The sequence below is a fragment of the Folsomia candida genome, unplaced genomic scaffold (assembly GCF_002217175.1).
Source record: "Folsomia candida strain VU population unplaced genomic scaffold, ASM221717v1 Fcan01_Sc005, whole genome shotgun sequence".
In the NCBI taxonomy this organism is placed as follows: Eukaryota; Metazoa; Arthropoda; class Collembola; order Entomobryomorpha; family Isotomidae; genus Folsomia; species Folsomia candida.
The window spans coordinates 5,987,668-6,004,126 of NW_019091197.1; the positions used below are offsets into that span (position 1 = coordinate 5,987,668).

Consider the following 16,459-nt stretch of genomic DNA (forward strand, 5'->3'; position numbering starts at 1 on the left):
ATTTGTTTTGAGTAGATAACACATCCTGATAAGTGTTTTGGATTTATTTTAGTAGGCCGCCCAAGACATCACCTGATATCTCCCCTCCGCAATAGAACTCATATGCATATTAACAAGATCTTATGTAAGACCCGACTATCACATCACCGATTATTTTATCAAACTTAATTATCCTGACTGATTTATCACTGCATCACATTTTACATACATACCTATTCGCACTTACATAATTCCGATAAGCATTCCCACTTTGGTTTTTTCCTCACCGTAATCACTCCACCTGAACTTTGTCTGCCTCGCTTATCACCACCGGATGCCCAAACCAATCAGTAAATTACAGACATGTCTAAAAGATTACTTTTTTACTCAACACTTTGTCTCTCCTACTTCATCCGTGTGCAAAAATTGCACTCCACAGTCCACCATTCCTTTCCCTATCGCATAAATACAGAAAATTATCCGACCAACTCACCATTTTCAATTACACCACCGTTCCAACGTCTCCTTTCCCTGTAACCGTAAGATTAAATAAAAGTAAAATATGAATCCGTCCCTTTACTTCGCCTCCTTTCTCCTCCTCCTACCACACCTCTCTGCTTCTCAGAGTGACACTCCCGCACTATATTTCAACCAAACCCTGGCGGGGGGGGTATTCTCCTCCCCAAAATCCACTCTTAGGCAATCTTGCCCTCCTGGCGACTTCCTCTGTGCCGATTTGTCCGGTTGCTGCGTCCGCGGTTCGATCTGCTGTGGATTGTATTGCTGCATAAATGGTGCCCAATGCTTTGGTGGGTCTACCTGCCGCCTCCCTGAATCCTGCCCGCCGGGGTATTACGACTGTCACAATGACTACTGCTGCCAGACGGGGTCACTATGCTGCGGATCGAATTGTTGCATCAACGGCGCCACCTGCCAGGGTGGGACGTGCATCCGCACTTCCCCTGGCTCGGGCTCTCTTCATGCTGCCGTTAAGGGTTTGATTATTTCGAGTCTCATCGCCCTATCGGTCTGGAATTTATAAAGGTCGGTAGCCATTTAAGGTTCACAAAATACAAACTTCTAAATAATATCATAATAAATAACTCTTTAATCTTTTAAGATTGCCGTTAATCCAATTAGCGCATCACCTCAATTATCCGTATTGTCTTTGACATTTAATAAAAGATTTTCAATCATTAAAAACGTTTTCCATTTGCACATTCGTCGTGTTTACAACATCTTTGGCAATATTTACCGCATCCTTACGAACATAAATATTTTTTGTCGTACACCATTATACGAATCTTCTAATAAAATCCACTCATATTCCATTTATGCGACGCCAACCAGAACTTGCGTCATTCCATTGTAATGAAGTGGATCCATCTGGATTTCAGGTTGATATCACTAATCCCCCAATTCCGGCCAAATTACATAGATATGTAAGTCGTCACAGTGAAATTGATTGATGTCCCAAACTCCAATTTTTCAAGCACGGCTGAATTTTAGCTAATCTATATCTCACCTTGTCGCACTGCTTTGCATAAAACAAAATAATCATTTAAACGACATGAGAATCACAAAAAATTAATAGAATTTTAACACCTGTTTCTGAACTGCCGACATATATTATGTGAAATTACAAAAATATCATTTACGAAAACTTATTTCCTCTTTACAAATTCTTTATTCAGACTAAACTAGAGCCACATTAAGTTCGCTGAATTTCAATATATATCTCCGTTTCTAACGGTATCGGTCATCATGTAAATATAAATACTGACCTGCAGATCGCATAAATCCTATAAATATCTCCATACACTAATTTCTAAATATCTTAAGTAGCTACACCAAAATATCTTCGACAAAATTAATTTCGTCCGACCAATAAAAAACAATTTTTTTTTATTATTTCGCAGTCTAATTTTTACAAAAATCCCACTATTAGGATTTTTAATGCGTCTTTCCCAATGAATTAAACATATGACTAATTACATAATCAAAATAAATCTAATATAGAACTGGATTTAATCCTTGAAACTTTATTATTCTCAATTTGATCAAAATGCAAAATATTATTGTATTTTCCCTCGATTCTTTACTCACTAACGCATTTAGTCACTCCCTCCGTGTAGTTGACTGCATGCCCCCACTCATTACCATATCTCCAAAACTCAGATTTCGGATAAGTCCACTCCCCCGTGGAAGAACAGTACCGTCGCGTAGCCCCCAAAAGATAATAGCCTCGGTCACACTCAAACTCCACCATTGTCCCAGGCGTGAAGCGGAACGTGCTCTTGTCCCCATTCCGCGGTGTCGGTAACCATCCGCAGGACACCACTTCAACAAAAATTATTTACTAAATTATCCCCAATTACAACTAAGTATTCCATTACCTGGTTTTAGTGCGTTATTCCTGACATTTTTGTACTCCCATTGGTACACCTTCGTAAAATGGGCTGCCCATCTATCCCCCGTGATCGCGTAGTCAAACTTGCATTGGTAAGAATGCCCACAAAAATCCTCTACCATCGTATACGTCAAGTTTGGGCGACCCCTATACGTAGAAGCAAGAAATTAATACATTTTACTACAAAAAACCTAAAATCTAAATTAATCCACCTACCCCTGGTCAGAGAGGATTTTGGGGACTTCAAGACTTGAAACTGGGACAAAGTCTGGATCACTGTAATCCAAGCTTGATCTCCTTGGCGGATAAGAAAATAGTGACTCATTCTCCAGAACTTTCCCTGAAGAATAAAACAGATATGTCCATCACCTTCATAATTATCTAGAATCAAAGTTACAATCCAAAACCACTCACAATATCTCCCAAAATTATGGTAAAGTCGTTTTGAATCATAAGTAATCTCCGTGGCCACCTCAGTCCCGTCAGGAAGTGGAAACTCGCCTTGCAACACGTTATCCCATTTTCCGAACAGACCAGTAGTCGTGTTCTGCAAAGTCGGGCGTTAATCAATTTCAATTTGCATAAAATATAAATAATTTTAATTCACTTTAAAACTCGTTGGTAGGTAGATTCTAGCCGCAGTGTTACCCTTATTTTCAATAACTTCCACCCCAGCGCCGGATTTGAACGTGACAATCACTACGGACTGGTTCAGCACGTAGGTTGGCGTATGCACGGTCAAACCTTTAATTGTGCACGTATAACAATTTTTCCCCCTCAAAACTGGTTATTACATAGAAATTGACCAATTTACCAGCAAAGTTTTGCACTTTTTGTCTGTCAAAAAACACTTTTTCCCCATCTACCAGAACATCCAACTTGTAGCGCCATCTCGCTTCTACCGGGCGAAGTCGGACTTCCACCGTGGCGGAGTTTCCTTCCCTAACCGCAATTATTGTTAGTTGCGTAGAATTCACCGCTGAGCCATCCTCTCTAGGCGGGAGCTGTTCAAATCGACCCTGAATCTCTAATAGGTTCGAGCTCAAGTTACTCTTAAGCAGAACAAACTCCCCCTTTGGATTAAATGTGAAGGCAACTCCGTCAAAAGTGTAGAAGTGAAGGCTACCAAAAACTGTGGCTAAATAATTATCGCAAATATCAATTTAAGAAACAATTCAGTCTTAAACTCTATTTTCCTTACCCAACCCTGGTGGATCGTAGCCCACACAATTTTCGGAAACTCGTACTTCCTCGCGGAAAGCATAGCAACCCGGACTCGTTTCCGAGTTCCAAACGCAACAAGAATAAAATGGAGCGATATCGTGCAAATAATGGGACAAGGTAGGGACCTAAATTCAAACATTGTTTAAATCGAAATTAAAAATTTTTCAATATTTACAAAACAGAACTTTATATATTTCATTGAACGGTTGTGCCCCGGCAGCATGCGACCGGCGTGGTTTCCCACCCCAAACATTGTCATAGCTCAACATAAGATCACCGAATATGTCGTAACAGCATTGTTGGCTTGCACCAGACTCACTACAAAAAACTTTATTGTTAATACTACTTCATTTCATAAGAACGATCGCACTATACAAAATGTGTTCGACCTACCTTGGAATTGCCAATTGCACACAATGTTTCGCGTTCTGGTTAAGCCCACAATTTGAAAACCTCCCATCCTTATCGCACTCAGGATCAGGGAGGTATCGCCCAACGTCATTGACCGCTTGGGTCAATGTACAAGGACATTTTGTAAGCTGCAAATTAACAATTACGTGATTTCCCATTTAGGTTAACAATTTATTCATTTTTTTGTTAAATTCAAATCCTCCGCTAAATCAGAAGACATAGCTTCCTACCTGCGCAGTAAAGTTTGGACGTTGCCTCTCCCTCGCTAGCCATTCTTGGCACGTTGCATCATTAATTCCCGTATTTACATAAAATAGAACCAACGGGACGGGACGACTCCATAAAATCCTGTATCCAATATTCCCAATAACAATGACCACCCTCCATCACAAATTATTTTTAAAACTCACGGATTTAATTCTCCTGCAGACACATTTGCAAATCTAACCGATACCAAGGCTACTCTGTTACTATCAAATAGTTCTTCTCCCAATTTCTCTAATTTCGAACTGTTCCCTATTTCGTGTCTGCCACTGTTCGGAATCGCCTCCTTTAAAAAAACCACCCAATTCCATTAATCCCATCGAAAACAAACATACATAACTTCAAACTCACCGCTAACGTGCCTACCAAAACAATAGAAGACCCGCTAAAATTCAAATTTTCCCTGTATTCCCAGACTTCCAAGGTTACCAGCGTATCCCTATTTACAGTCAGGTTCTTATAGTCCCAAGAAATGGTGGACAGTTTCCTCTTTCTGATATCAATATTGGGAAACCGCACCAACTCAGGCGACCGTGTTGGCGACTCCACAAAAAACTTTGCCAGCCATTCCGCGCCGGCGGTTCCGTTCCCTTCCACGCCAACCGAAATTTGGATATAGCCAGAACCGAAAATTTGTGGCATCAGACAGCTTGCCCGGTTCCCATTTATGACGACAGCTTTTACTTTCGTGTTCTGGAACCTGGTTCATTTTCCTCACTATTTATTCCACACCTTCCTATTCCATACTTTGATAAGAACTTACCTGCAGTAATACTCTCGCGATGAGTTGAAACACGGCCCTGTCACGTTCACAATTGTTCCCCCCAGCATATTCCCGCTCTCTGGGGCAACAATTAGTCTTCCTTTGTCGGAGTCATTTCCCGCTAAAAAAATCACCCTTCAAATACCAAATTATTATCTATTAGTATCTCATTACTAATAATATACCACATTGGCCTGGCAAAATGGCTTCATCCACCCTAAAAATATGACGACCCGGAAACCCATTAACATTCCCGGAGGTCAAAAGGTTCCGGACGTTCTCTGATTTTGCATACTCGAACGCCGCAGATCCATTTCCCGCATTGAATCCGACCTGAATTAAATTAAACCTATGATATTTCACATTTAAAAAAATAATTATTTGAACTAGCCGCTACAAAAGCTATCTTCCCGCCGTTCATCGTCTCAGGTGGCGTCGTCCCGATATGTTCATAATTGTAGATCACATAAGTCCTCGTTTCATCCGTCACTATCACTGCTTGGAATGTCGCCGTCTAAAAGTATTTGGATACGCTTCAATTTTCTTTAATATTAATTCCCCCCAATGATTAATTATCGACCTAGTTCATTATTTGTATCTCACTAACGGTTTCATTTCCTGAATTGGAATCTCCCGCAAAAAAAGAAACATTTCTCCACGTTGCCACGATCACATGTTCCGGTTGGAACGATTCTGCCCCTACGATGCCTTCCCGCACGTCCCATTTTGAACGCTCCCGCAATTCCACGCCTATCTCATCAGTCCTACTTCCTAAGTGCCTTTCCACCCTGTCAAAAACGGACCCAACCTGTATTTACTGATTTATCCTTCATTCTTAATTTAATTTGCTAAATTAAAGACTGAACCTACTGCAAATATACGCCAGCTGTCTTATCCCCATCTGAAGGCTCCGCTCTAATTTTGAATTCCGAATACAGCGGGGCAATAATCGATGGATCGAATTCTTTTGGATATGCAGGATTTGGAAATACGAACGGATGAGTTGCTGAATATTTGCCAGGACGCAATGCTACATGGCCATGAAGCGACACCTAAATATTCGCATATTATATTCTCGTAACTACTCTTCCTAACCCCCTAAAACTCGTAAATTCACTCCAGTTGTAAATCTTTTCTTGCAAAAATTCACCCGAAAGTTGCAAAATTTAGGTTTTGTTAATTTACTTTTTACCCTGCCAACTTTTATCAAAATATTTTTAATGTTCTTTTTTACTTTTTAAAAATCGTAAAATATTTACAAATTTTAGAGTTTTCTCTATATCAAAAAATGTCAAAAATTCAGGTCTTGACAAAATTCTTACGTAATTTTACCAAAAAGACGGCCTAAAATAAAGGTTTAGGCGCTGCGCACATCGGCATGTCCCTTACGAGCCATTACCCGCTCTAATACCTGCTTATTTAAATATTTAACCATACCAATTTTACGCCAAATCTTACTTCAAAAATCCGATTGTATTTCTTTCCAAAAAACGGCAAGTCCAAAATTAATATTCCGAGGACCAAATCTCTCCGATTATTGTCTAGCTTCCCCAGAAAACTATCACTGCTCAGATAGAATTCTTCTGTAGTTGGGATTGGATACAGCAAGTCGGACCTTATCGTTCCGAGCCGTTCAGAAGTCAACCTGTACGGCTTGCGGACAGGGGGATGAGTTGTAGTTCGAGGAAGGTAGTAGTAGTATGAAGGTCGAGAAGTAGTCTTCAAAAGAAGGTCCAACTCTATACCAAAATAAGACATCAAACTTAATGAGATATTTACAAAATGTATCCCAAAATATAAGAAAAGAGGGGCTCCTATAGAATCTTAGATTCACCACTTTGAAAACCTCCGCCGTTTCTTAAATATTTAACTCCAACACCGAATCGATCTGTAGCATGGAACAAGATTTTAACTTATAAAATCTGGTGAGAAATGGCGCAACTCCAAAATTTACAAATATCGCCCTCATTTTAATGTACCGACTGGGTACTACCGACCATAAAATGGTATTTAGATAGTTAAAAAAAAATATTTGCTCAAAAATTTAAATTTCCAACAGCTAAAACAAATTTTGTTTAAATTTTTGAAACAAAACTTTAAAAAACGCAATTAATCCGAAAAAAAAACAATTAATTGAAACCTTCGCTCGTAAATTACGAGCGATGTAATGTACTAAGGTACTAATGTACTAATGTACAAAGGTAATTACGAGTCGTAATTACCTTTGTTTAAACGCACCATTGATCCTCTCCACCGGAGTAAAGTCCTTCCAGCTATATATCATACATTCATACATTTATTTATTCACCGCCAACACTGGTATAACATGACATGCCAATTTTTACCTTCTGTCGTCGTCGTCACTTCTTCACTTGACCAAAAATCTTCGAAATAATCACACCTCGTAATCGGCAATCCGCTCCCTAGCACCAAAACTATTGCTAACATTGTCCTCATTAAGGGGTGGAACGGTCTAATTTTTTCAGATCCCATTGTTCCAATTGATCAAAAACTATGAGGAAGATGTTGACAATATCTCCTCAATTCTGTAACTGAAATGACAGCAATCTGGACAGTTCTTTCCAGTCTCTGACTTGTCTTGCAAAGTTAATCGATTCTCAGAAAATTATTAACATGTAAACATCTTGTTTACGTGGACAATCTCAACTGTTCAAAGTTCACGATTGCTATTATCCTTTCTGTTACACAAGTGGAGCGATACTGTCAACATTAAACAAGATGCTTACGTATTAACAATTTTCTGAGAATACGATCAATTTTTGCACCACAAGACAAACTCGTGAGAGGAGAGCTACGTAGCGTATGATGAATGGAGAGGGAGATTTCTAAGAGTTCGTTGAAAACATCTTTACTCGTAAATATTATCAGGAAAGATTTACCTAAATCAATCAGTTCAATTCCAGTTGAGAAAGAATATTTGGTAATCGTTTAAACTCTGGGCAGCCCTGGTCGAGAAGTAAATACGAAAACAACTTTGAGAACTCTGAAATTTTATATTTATTTCTATGTAATAAACTCATATCTCCGATAAATTGGAATAAATACAAGACGCATATTAATGCTAACATAATATTCACTTCGGCTCAAACCCAGGAATATTTTAGATTACCGACAATCCCACCAATTTCTGTTCAAATTTTTATATTCCTAAAATAAAAGAGGTTGAATCCATGCCAAAAATTTGTTTTAGCAAATTTTAGAATATCAATTTCCAGGTTCAACGCATTCATAGCATAATTATAAACGTATCTACTTGTCAGGATTATCAAAATTGCAGACAAAGGTTTTTCAATTGATTAACATGCGTCCACCCATATTCGTGTTGAACGCAAACTGACATTACCGCTGTATATATTTAAAAATCAGACAAACGTATATCTCAACCTGTTGGACTGCTTTGCATAAAACCGCATAATATTTAACTTCACAACATGAGAATATGTTTTCGGAAAATAATAAAACTTTAAACGCTATTTTTCAAACTAAATACTTACGAATTTTATGTTCAAATAAAAAACTATGGTTACCAATAAATAATTTTTGTTCTCACGCAATTTTTTTTATTCATGCAATCCTCATACCCACTGCAACTACATTGTAACCAAAATTTCAATATTTACCGCCGTCTCCAAGGAAATCGGTCATCCTGAAAATCAAATTTACTTATTCTACCCGCCAAAAATTATTTAAATCTGCCGAATTAGTATCCATGTCAATTTCAACGGTTTCCGGTAATCAAAAATAATTCGAAAAAATAGAAACCGCGATAAACCTTCAAAAAATCTCCCAACCTGACACCTAACCGCCAAGTCTACAATCGCTCACAGAGGTCAACTTGTCATTAAATCCGCCTAAATTAGCCGCCCCGGCTCTGTCAAGTTGATACCGGTCCCCCTTGCAGTCTGCATCTTCCCAGAGGCGGATACAGGCACTGGTCCTTACGGAGGATGTCTTGTCGTTAAAGTCAAGGTCCAGAACGTTCCGGCATCGTCCCCCGTCCAGTCTGAAGGTCACCATGCGTCCTAAAATATTTTTAATTGTGCACAAAAATAATACGACAAATTTTTCCAGAAATCGGTTCACCCATACCATCAAAATTTGAATGTTCCCAGAGATTAACTTCTACATACATGAAAAAAGGAATTTAGCTTTCAAATGATTTTTATAATCATAATTGTTAATTTTTCATACCTTGCAATTTTACGGTAGTCACGAACACTACAAATAGCAAACAAATAATTATTTTCGATTTCGTCATATTTAACAAACCCATCCCAATATTTCCATCAGTCAGACCAAGGTTTTAGATATAAGTGTAAAATTAATCGGCTAATAGCTTCCCATTTATATCAAAACTTTAAAACATCTCACCGCAAACTACTTTTTCGCAGAATACACTAAATTATCAATAAATATAGCTTAATAAATAAATTATTGCCCCTTTTTTACTACCTTTCCTCTGAAATTCCATAAATTTATTTTAATATTGATTGCTCAGGTGCAGCAGCTGCTGAGTACATAGATGTTGAAGGTTAATTATTTTCAAAACTAAGTTAACTGATTATTAAAATGTGATCAATAAATTTGTCAATGGCAATAATTCTCAATTCGAATAAGTAATCTATACTCATATTTTCGAACAATTTAATACTTACCAAATCATATTTAATTGCATCTAGTAATACATACATAGTTTATCCTGTTTCTAATTGGAGACGTCATAAAAACCATAGAATTTTAGTGCAGAATAATAACTCTTCAAAATTTCCCGGAAGAAAAAAAATATTAAAACCGGCTCCATAATTTCGTATCTTCATGTCATGTTCCCTATCCTCCAATGTAAAACTTTCTATTACAAGATAGGGAACCTGGCATGAAAATACGAGACTATGCAGCCGGCTTAAGTATAAATATACAAATAACTAGGTCACTCTCTCCAATTTCCAGTTACAGCAGCCAAAAAATTTAACCACTCCCTCCAGTCACATTGTCAAAAGAATTTGTGTTTTTTTCAACAAGCAACATTTTACCGTACGAATTATTTGGGATCAAGTCTTGGAGTCTACAACTTTTTTTCTTTTTCTTGGAGTCTCCACGTAGCCATGTAAAGACCACTGATCCTCTCCACCAAATCCATTGTAGAAAAATAAATTGTTTTGGCAATAGGTGAGGAGGGTTTTATTTATTTATTAATAGTCGATAAAGAAATTAAGAATTTTCTGAAGTAAGTCTTCTAATTTTATTACTAATACAAATTACAAATATGCAGCTTCACTTCCCAACATTTTAAATCTACCAACCATAATTATTCGTACAGCCGTTTTCAAATAGTCTTGATAACTCTTGGTAACTCCTTTTTAATCAATTTAATCCACACAAACTCAAAAGTATTTGCCCTAATTGTCCAAGTGTGTGATGTGGCATACGTATAATTCGATACAAAATATATGCTTCCTGACCCAGCAACGAGTACATCCCCAGTGGTCGAATTGATTGAATAGTTTCGTACACCGCGCTCAGATTTATTCTCGAGCTGACATGGAGGAATACGCCACCAATAGGTTTGGAAAACCCACACTGACAAAATCGTCGCCGGTATGAGAACAATGTACGATAAACAAATTGTAATGGGATAACTCTGGCATCGTCTGTGTTTACCTGCAGTTTTAAAAATTTGTTAATTACTATCCCACCTTTATCAAAACCAGTACCTTCTTGATCGACTTCTGAACACTTCGTCACTCTAACCGCATTCTCCGAGTTAACAATTAATTTCATCTCCAACTTCACCTCGTGTGCCACAGGCCTTAAATCTTTATCATGATCACACATTTTCTTAATAAGTCCTACAACTTTATCATATCGGAATCCACCTTTATTAATCTGACATGAAAACGCATATTCTGCCGTGCTCCCCATCTTCAGTACATCCTTCGGAAACAAATTTAAAAACGTTTTCCCCAACGAGTAAACATCCGCCATTTTCGAATTCTCATTCTCCGGATTTCTATACTCGAAACAGCCCACCATCTCACTTTGCTCGTCTCCCTGCCCATGCTTCTTGGCGAGACCAAGATCCCCAATCTTCCATTCTACCCTTCCACACTGGTACGAATGCATGAAATTCTTGGCCAAAACCTATTCACGCTAATTCCAAAACCAAGTACTATAATTAGTAGCTCCGACAATGATGGAGAAATGTGGAAAGTTTCAGCTCGATTGCGCGCAGATGAAAAAAGTTATGCAGGCTTAAACTTTGGTTTTACCATTAAGTCATATTAGAAAATCTTCAAGTTGGAAATACTGTCAAATCGCGTGTCACTCTGAGGACCCGTATACATAGTTTTATTCTCCTATATGTCAGTAATCAAAACAGCTGCCCCTAGCTGCCCGAACCGAATACTCTAGGAGAAATATGTATTTGAAAATGTGAATCTTCATTATCATTAAGGTGTGAATGATTGTCCGTAGTTTTAAATTGCCATGAACAAAAATTCCAAAAAAATTCTACATGATCAATAATTCGATCTTGAATAACTGTGGAAAATTTCGTATTGATATCTTGGAATTTGCGTAAAATGCGACATAATTATTTGCAAGTCGAAATTTTCAAATTATTTATTTATCGTTCCCCACATGCCCTGGCTTACAGAATAAAAATATCAATATGGTTCTATGAGCAATAATGAAGTCTTTGATGAGACCTTTCCAGCGACACCCCACATGAGATGGTTTGTCGTCATAAATATTTTGACCTTTGGCCACACCCCCTGGTAAGGGGAGTGGCTACACGGTCATAACCTTCGGGGAAGTTATGTAGCTTCACCAGAGCTCTCGAACCACACTAATTTGAGCAGGGTAGGTGGTAAAATAAATTTAACTAATGACCACACCCCCTTGAGGGGTGTGGTCCAGATGAACAATTGAAGCGCATATGCTAGCTTTCTGTCTACTGTGGAAATTTTCGAAAATAGAATGTGAAAAATTAAATTTCTGTTTGAATTATGGGTTTTGGAAAGAAAATTAATTAATCCGTACCAGTGTGCCTCCCATTAACTTCTCTCCCCAGGATGTTATCCTTTTTCAGATCTCTATGGATGATCGACCTCTCGTGCAGATAACCCAATCCACTTAACGTATTCAGCATAATCCCTGGAATAAACCCTTCCCGGAATTTAAACTCCAAATTATCCGCTAACCACTTTTTCAACGAAAAATCACACAGCTCCATCACAATATAGAGAAACTCGCTGTCCGCACGCGTAGAACTGTACAGATTTGAATCTCCCTCCCAACTTAAGCCGTTCAACCAGAAGGAATAATACCGGACGACATTCGTATGGTTAATTTCCTGCAAAAGTATCACCTCCCGTAACATTTTCACAGGGTCCCACTCAAAATGTTGTAACGTCTTGTAGACAAAGATTTGTTTTACTGCATAGTAAAACTCAATATTTCCTAGAAGAATTTGTCTCGCTTTGTAAACTCTGCCAAAACTACCAGTCCCGATTAGGTGGAGACATTCTAAATCTAAGGTGGCATTCCGTTTCCAGGGACTGTTCATTATTCCCGTCATTTTTGGTACTTACAATCCTCGTATTAACCACTAGTCAAACTAAAGCCAACTCACGAATTACATCGTACTTTATACATAATATCCAATAAAATTTTATTTTTCCTCAAAAACACAGTCGCGTATCCCCCGAAGTAAGACTTAATTTTGGGGTTAGTTTAATAATTGTGACATTTTGTAGTGTGGCGATTCACCACTGGTGAACTTATTCTACACATGACCACTTGTTGTAAAGTAAACAGTTTTTAGATTATACATTTCTCAGGCATGGTAAACATGGTAAATATTAAGAAAAGAAAATCTAAATCCAATAACTAAATACTCCCATTCCTTAAACGGAATTTGAACCTCAACCTAAAATTCCAACGGAAACTTGAGGTTGCTACTGACTCCTGTGTGCACAAATAAACCGTAGCATGCGTTAGAAATAGCTCGCCCTATACTCTCTTATAACAAAATTCAATTTTTGTGCACTATTGGTGCATGAGGGTCAATATTGTTTAGCTATGTTGTTATGGTGCTATTGTGCTGCACTGTTGGTGCAAATGAACTAAAATTATGTAAATCGCTGGTCCAGTCCAGTTATGTATAATTGACGCAAAATTGTGTACCGAGTCAAAATTATGTATCTATTTTGTGTGGTTCTTCTGCACTGTTTGTGCGAAAGAGTCCAATCTATTTTGTATTGATTTAGATTACAAAATTTTATCAGAATTTGATGTCCAGTTTTTTCAATTGTTCTTTACTATTGATGATTTGTCCATTGATTTTCTCAATTATTTTACATCAATTTCAAACTATTTTGTCTTATAGTTTGGGCTCTTTCGCACCAACAGTGCCAATGAACCACACAAAATAGATGCATAATTTTACTATTTTGTATTATGGGTATTGATTCAAATGACAAAATTTTGTCAGAATTTTATACCTAGTTTTTCCAATTATTTTGCACTATTGATGATTTGTCCATTGATTTTCTCAATTATTTTGCATCAATTTCTTTCCAATTTTTTTTATTCATTGAGGCTAAATAGCTGTCTAAAATCAAAACGGGGGAGATTGTAAAGCGCCAATTGGCGGAGAAAACATAGGAACAGACAGACAGACGGACGGACGGACAGACGGACAAAGCAAGTTCAATAGCTCCCATGCTTCGCAGGGCGAGCTAATAAGTAATATATCCAATTTATTTACTAAATATTTTCCTCATACTAGATTTTATCCTTACTTGTAGCACAAATATCCCCATCAAATTCACATTAACAATACCCGAAAAATCTAAAAACTTCCTCAATGCAATAAAAAGTCTAAAATAAAACTTACCACAGTAAAATTAAATTAAATTTGTATCGCATACACTTTTCCAACAATTAAATGTTTTGCTAATCCCCTCAAACTTACAAATTATCCAAATGACTTACCTGTAACTAATTATCGATTGGTCACGAAATTTGTATGCTCGCATATCGCCCTAGTCTCGGCCTCGGCTTAATTCTAAAAAGACCAAAGTACTTACATTCTCTGCTTTATTTTAAAAATGCCAATGTGCCGTCATTTCACACTGTATTTAAATACGTACACTCTAAGTAATTTATTGAGTTTCAAATGTATGTGTAGTTAATGTCACCTAGTACTGGAAACAATGCGTATCATAACATATTATGTATTTCTGTCACTTGAATAAATATTGAATTGAAATATCTAAATATGCTTCAAGTAGTTTGACACGAATACAAAAATGGGTTTAATTCACTAATAATTTTCTCATTTATTCAATACTATGCACAAATATTTGCTAACAAAGGTTTTATGAAGTCACTAATGATATCCAACTGGAGGTCTGACATCTTCAAACCAACCATCAATGGCATTTAAAGTTTTTCCACGATATTACATTTCGTTTGAATTATTCCGTTGAATTATATAAATTGACCCGTTCAATAAAATAAAAATAAAATTGAAACCATATATTTAAGGTACCGGACTACATAGGAGGTCATAGATACTGTAGTGACTTTGACCATAGATTGCATGGTGTATGAATTTTATACATTTTGATCTTGAGGGTTGGTTGTGCAAAAATTTATTAGTGATTTTTTTCGTGCCATTCACATCCCAATCAGTCCATCGGTACTTTCGAAATTTACTTGTCTAAGGGGTCATGGTTTTTTTCACTTGTGCAACGTTCCAGACTGTTATAATAATTACACGGGTATGGTTAATATCTCAAATTGAAGCTGATAAAATTCTGGAGGTATCGCCAGAGCCCAAAAAATTTTAAGGCTCACCCTTTATTAATAAAATGGTGTCAAAGTCAAATTTATGACATATTTCTTTGATTTCTTCGCTTATTCGTTTAATTATAATTCAGTGGCAATTATTGAGGGTAAAAGAGCTCTGGCGATACCTCCAGAATTTTATCAGCTTCAATCTGAGATATTAACCATACCCGTGTAATTATTATAACAGTCTGGAACATTGCACAAGTGAAAAAAATCATGACCCCTTAGACAAGTAAATTTATAAAGTACCGATGGACTGATTGGGATGTGAAGGGCATGAAAAAAACAGTAATAAATTTTTGCACAACCAACCCTCAAGATCAAAATGTATAAAATTCATACACCATGCAATCTATGGTCAAAGTCACTACAGTATCTATGACCTCTTATGTAGTCCGGTACCTTAAACGTATTACAATACTTAACTAGACAAATATATAAGTAAATTACATAGATATCGTAATGTAGGCTTTAAAATATGCTCATGCTTCAACAACAATGCGCGACAATAACTTTTTGAAGCCTCTTTACTATTTAGTTAACAACTTTTAGATATTGTGTGTGTAGTTTATTCTCATTTCAGCCCAAAGTGAAAGTCAGCCCGGTTCGGGTGAACAAGTGATACGTGGCACGATGACGTGTAGGTTTTAGTTGGCAAAAGTGGGAGTAAATCGTTATTTTGTGTACTCACTATTAGGACGTTGGCCAGAGAGGATCTGGCAGTTTGGTGTTCAATAAATTCAATAGTTTTTGTGTGCTAATAAATTGTGTTGCTAAATAGAGATCACCATTTGTTGAGCACTTAATTGGCATCAAACTTCCTGTGTAAAGTAGGAGTCACCCGACACCACAAACCCCACCAAATCAGGATAAGCTCACCCACGGTGTGGGGAGTGATTATCCAACATCTGGCGCCCCCGGGTGGGCCTTTGTGTGTGTCGTCAATTTCGAGGAGGACGTGTCATCCCATTGTGGCCCAGTGCAGACGGTGGGAGGCGAGAGGACAGGTCATCAGACCATAAGAAAAAGAATAAGTGGTTTGCTGCCGCCCTGAGGGCAGCCTACCCAGGTCGGTATCGTCCTAAAAATCATTCGTGTCAAATCTAATTGTTGTTTTTTGTTGGATTTGTTGTTCTTGAGATCGAGATGTGGAGTTTGTTCAACGAGGCGTCGGGAGGAGGTGATCAGACCGAGGAGTCAGTCATCCGACCGTCGTCACGAACAGTGTCGCCACCACCATCTCGTCCGTCATCACCTGTATCAGTCGTCCCTCACATCAGGAAACTCAAGTTGAAGAGGAACGTCGCAATTGAATTGTTGGTGGAGGATATGGCCGTCGTCCGGGCTGAATTGGCCAAACCGCAGCCGGACCACGCCCTCCTCCAAAGGAAATCAAGGACCATTCAGCAGCTCACAGAAGAGGCGGAACAACAAGTGAGTGAAGTTCTGGACTACTACGTCCAAAAGAACATGGGGGAAAAGTTTCGTCAAGATCGGAAGAGTTGGAAGGAGATGAGCGAGGATGTGATAGA

General features: G+C 37.8%; 2 protein-coding genes and 1 long non-coding RNA gene across 4 annotated transcripts; 1 reads left to right on the plus strand and 2 right to left on the minus strand.

Moving 5' to 3' along the window:
- Positions 1–424: 424 nt before the first annotated feature.
- On the plus strand, positions 425–1,197 carry LOC110850167. The gene is made up of 2 exons (XR_002547941.2): positions 425–1,023; positions 1,100–1,197. It is a non-coding gene; the product is annotated as an uncharacterized LOC110850167 (long non-coding RNA).
- Positions 1,198–1,867: 670 nt separating this feature from the next.
- LOC110850205 (protein mesh) lies at positions 1,868–9,462 on the minus strand. 2 transcript variants are annotated; one of them, XM_035852231.1, is made up of 24 exons: positions 9,264–9,462; positions 9,162–9,194; positions 8,845–9,094; positions 7,952–8,718; positions 7,397–7,603; positions 7,274–7,324; positions 6,510–6,790; positions 5,922–6,103; positions 5,659–5,839; positions 5,449–5,565; positions 5,237–5,384; positions 5,052–5,172; positions 4,640–4,988; positions 4,435–4,574; positions 4,255–4,372; positions 4,007–4,152; positions 3,799–3,931; positions 3,591–3,738; positions 3,204–3,527; positions 2,997–3,133; positions 2,804–2,936; positions 2,606–2,729; positions 2,376–2,536; positions 1,868–2,319 (listed from the first exon to the last, which is right to left on the minus strand). In XM_035852231.1, exons 5-24 carry the CDS (start codon positions 7,542–7,544, stop codon positions 2,078–2,080), a joined length of 3,384 nt encoding a protein of 1,127 aa, XP_035708124.1. In that variant the 5' UTR covers positions 7,545–7,603; positions 7,952–8,718; positions 8,845–9,094; positions 9,162–9,194; positions 9,264–9,462; the 3' UTR covers positions 1,868–2,077. The 2 variants fall into 2 exon arrangements, with proteins under 2 accessions (XP_035708124.1, XP_021953364.2); XM_022097672.2 differs by having other exon boundaries at positions 8,864–9,094; positions 9,264–9,461.
- Positions 9,463–12,099: 2,637 nt separating this feature from the next.
- LOC110850438 (interferon-induced, double-stranded RNA-activated protein kinase) lies at positions 12,100–12,648 on the minus strand. Its single transcript, XM_022097870.1, has one exon. It carries the CDS (start codon positions 12,646–12,648, stop codon positions 12,100–12,102), a length of 549 nt encoding a protein of 182 aa, XP_021953562.1.
- Between the last annotated feature and the right edge of the window lie 3,811 nt (positions 12,649–16,459).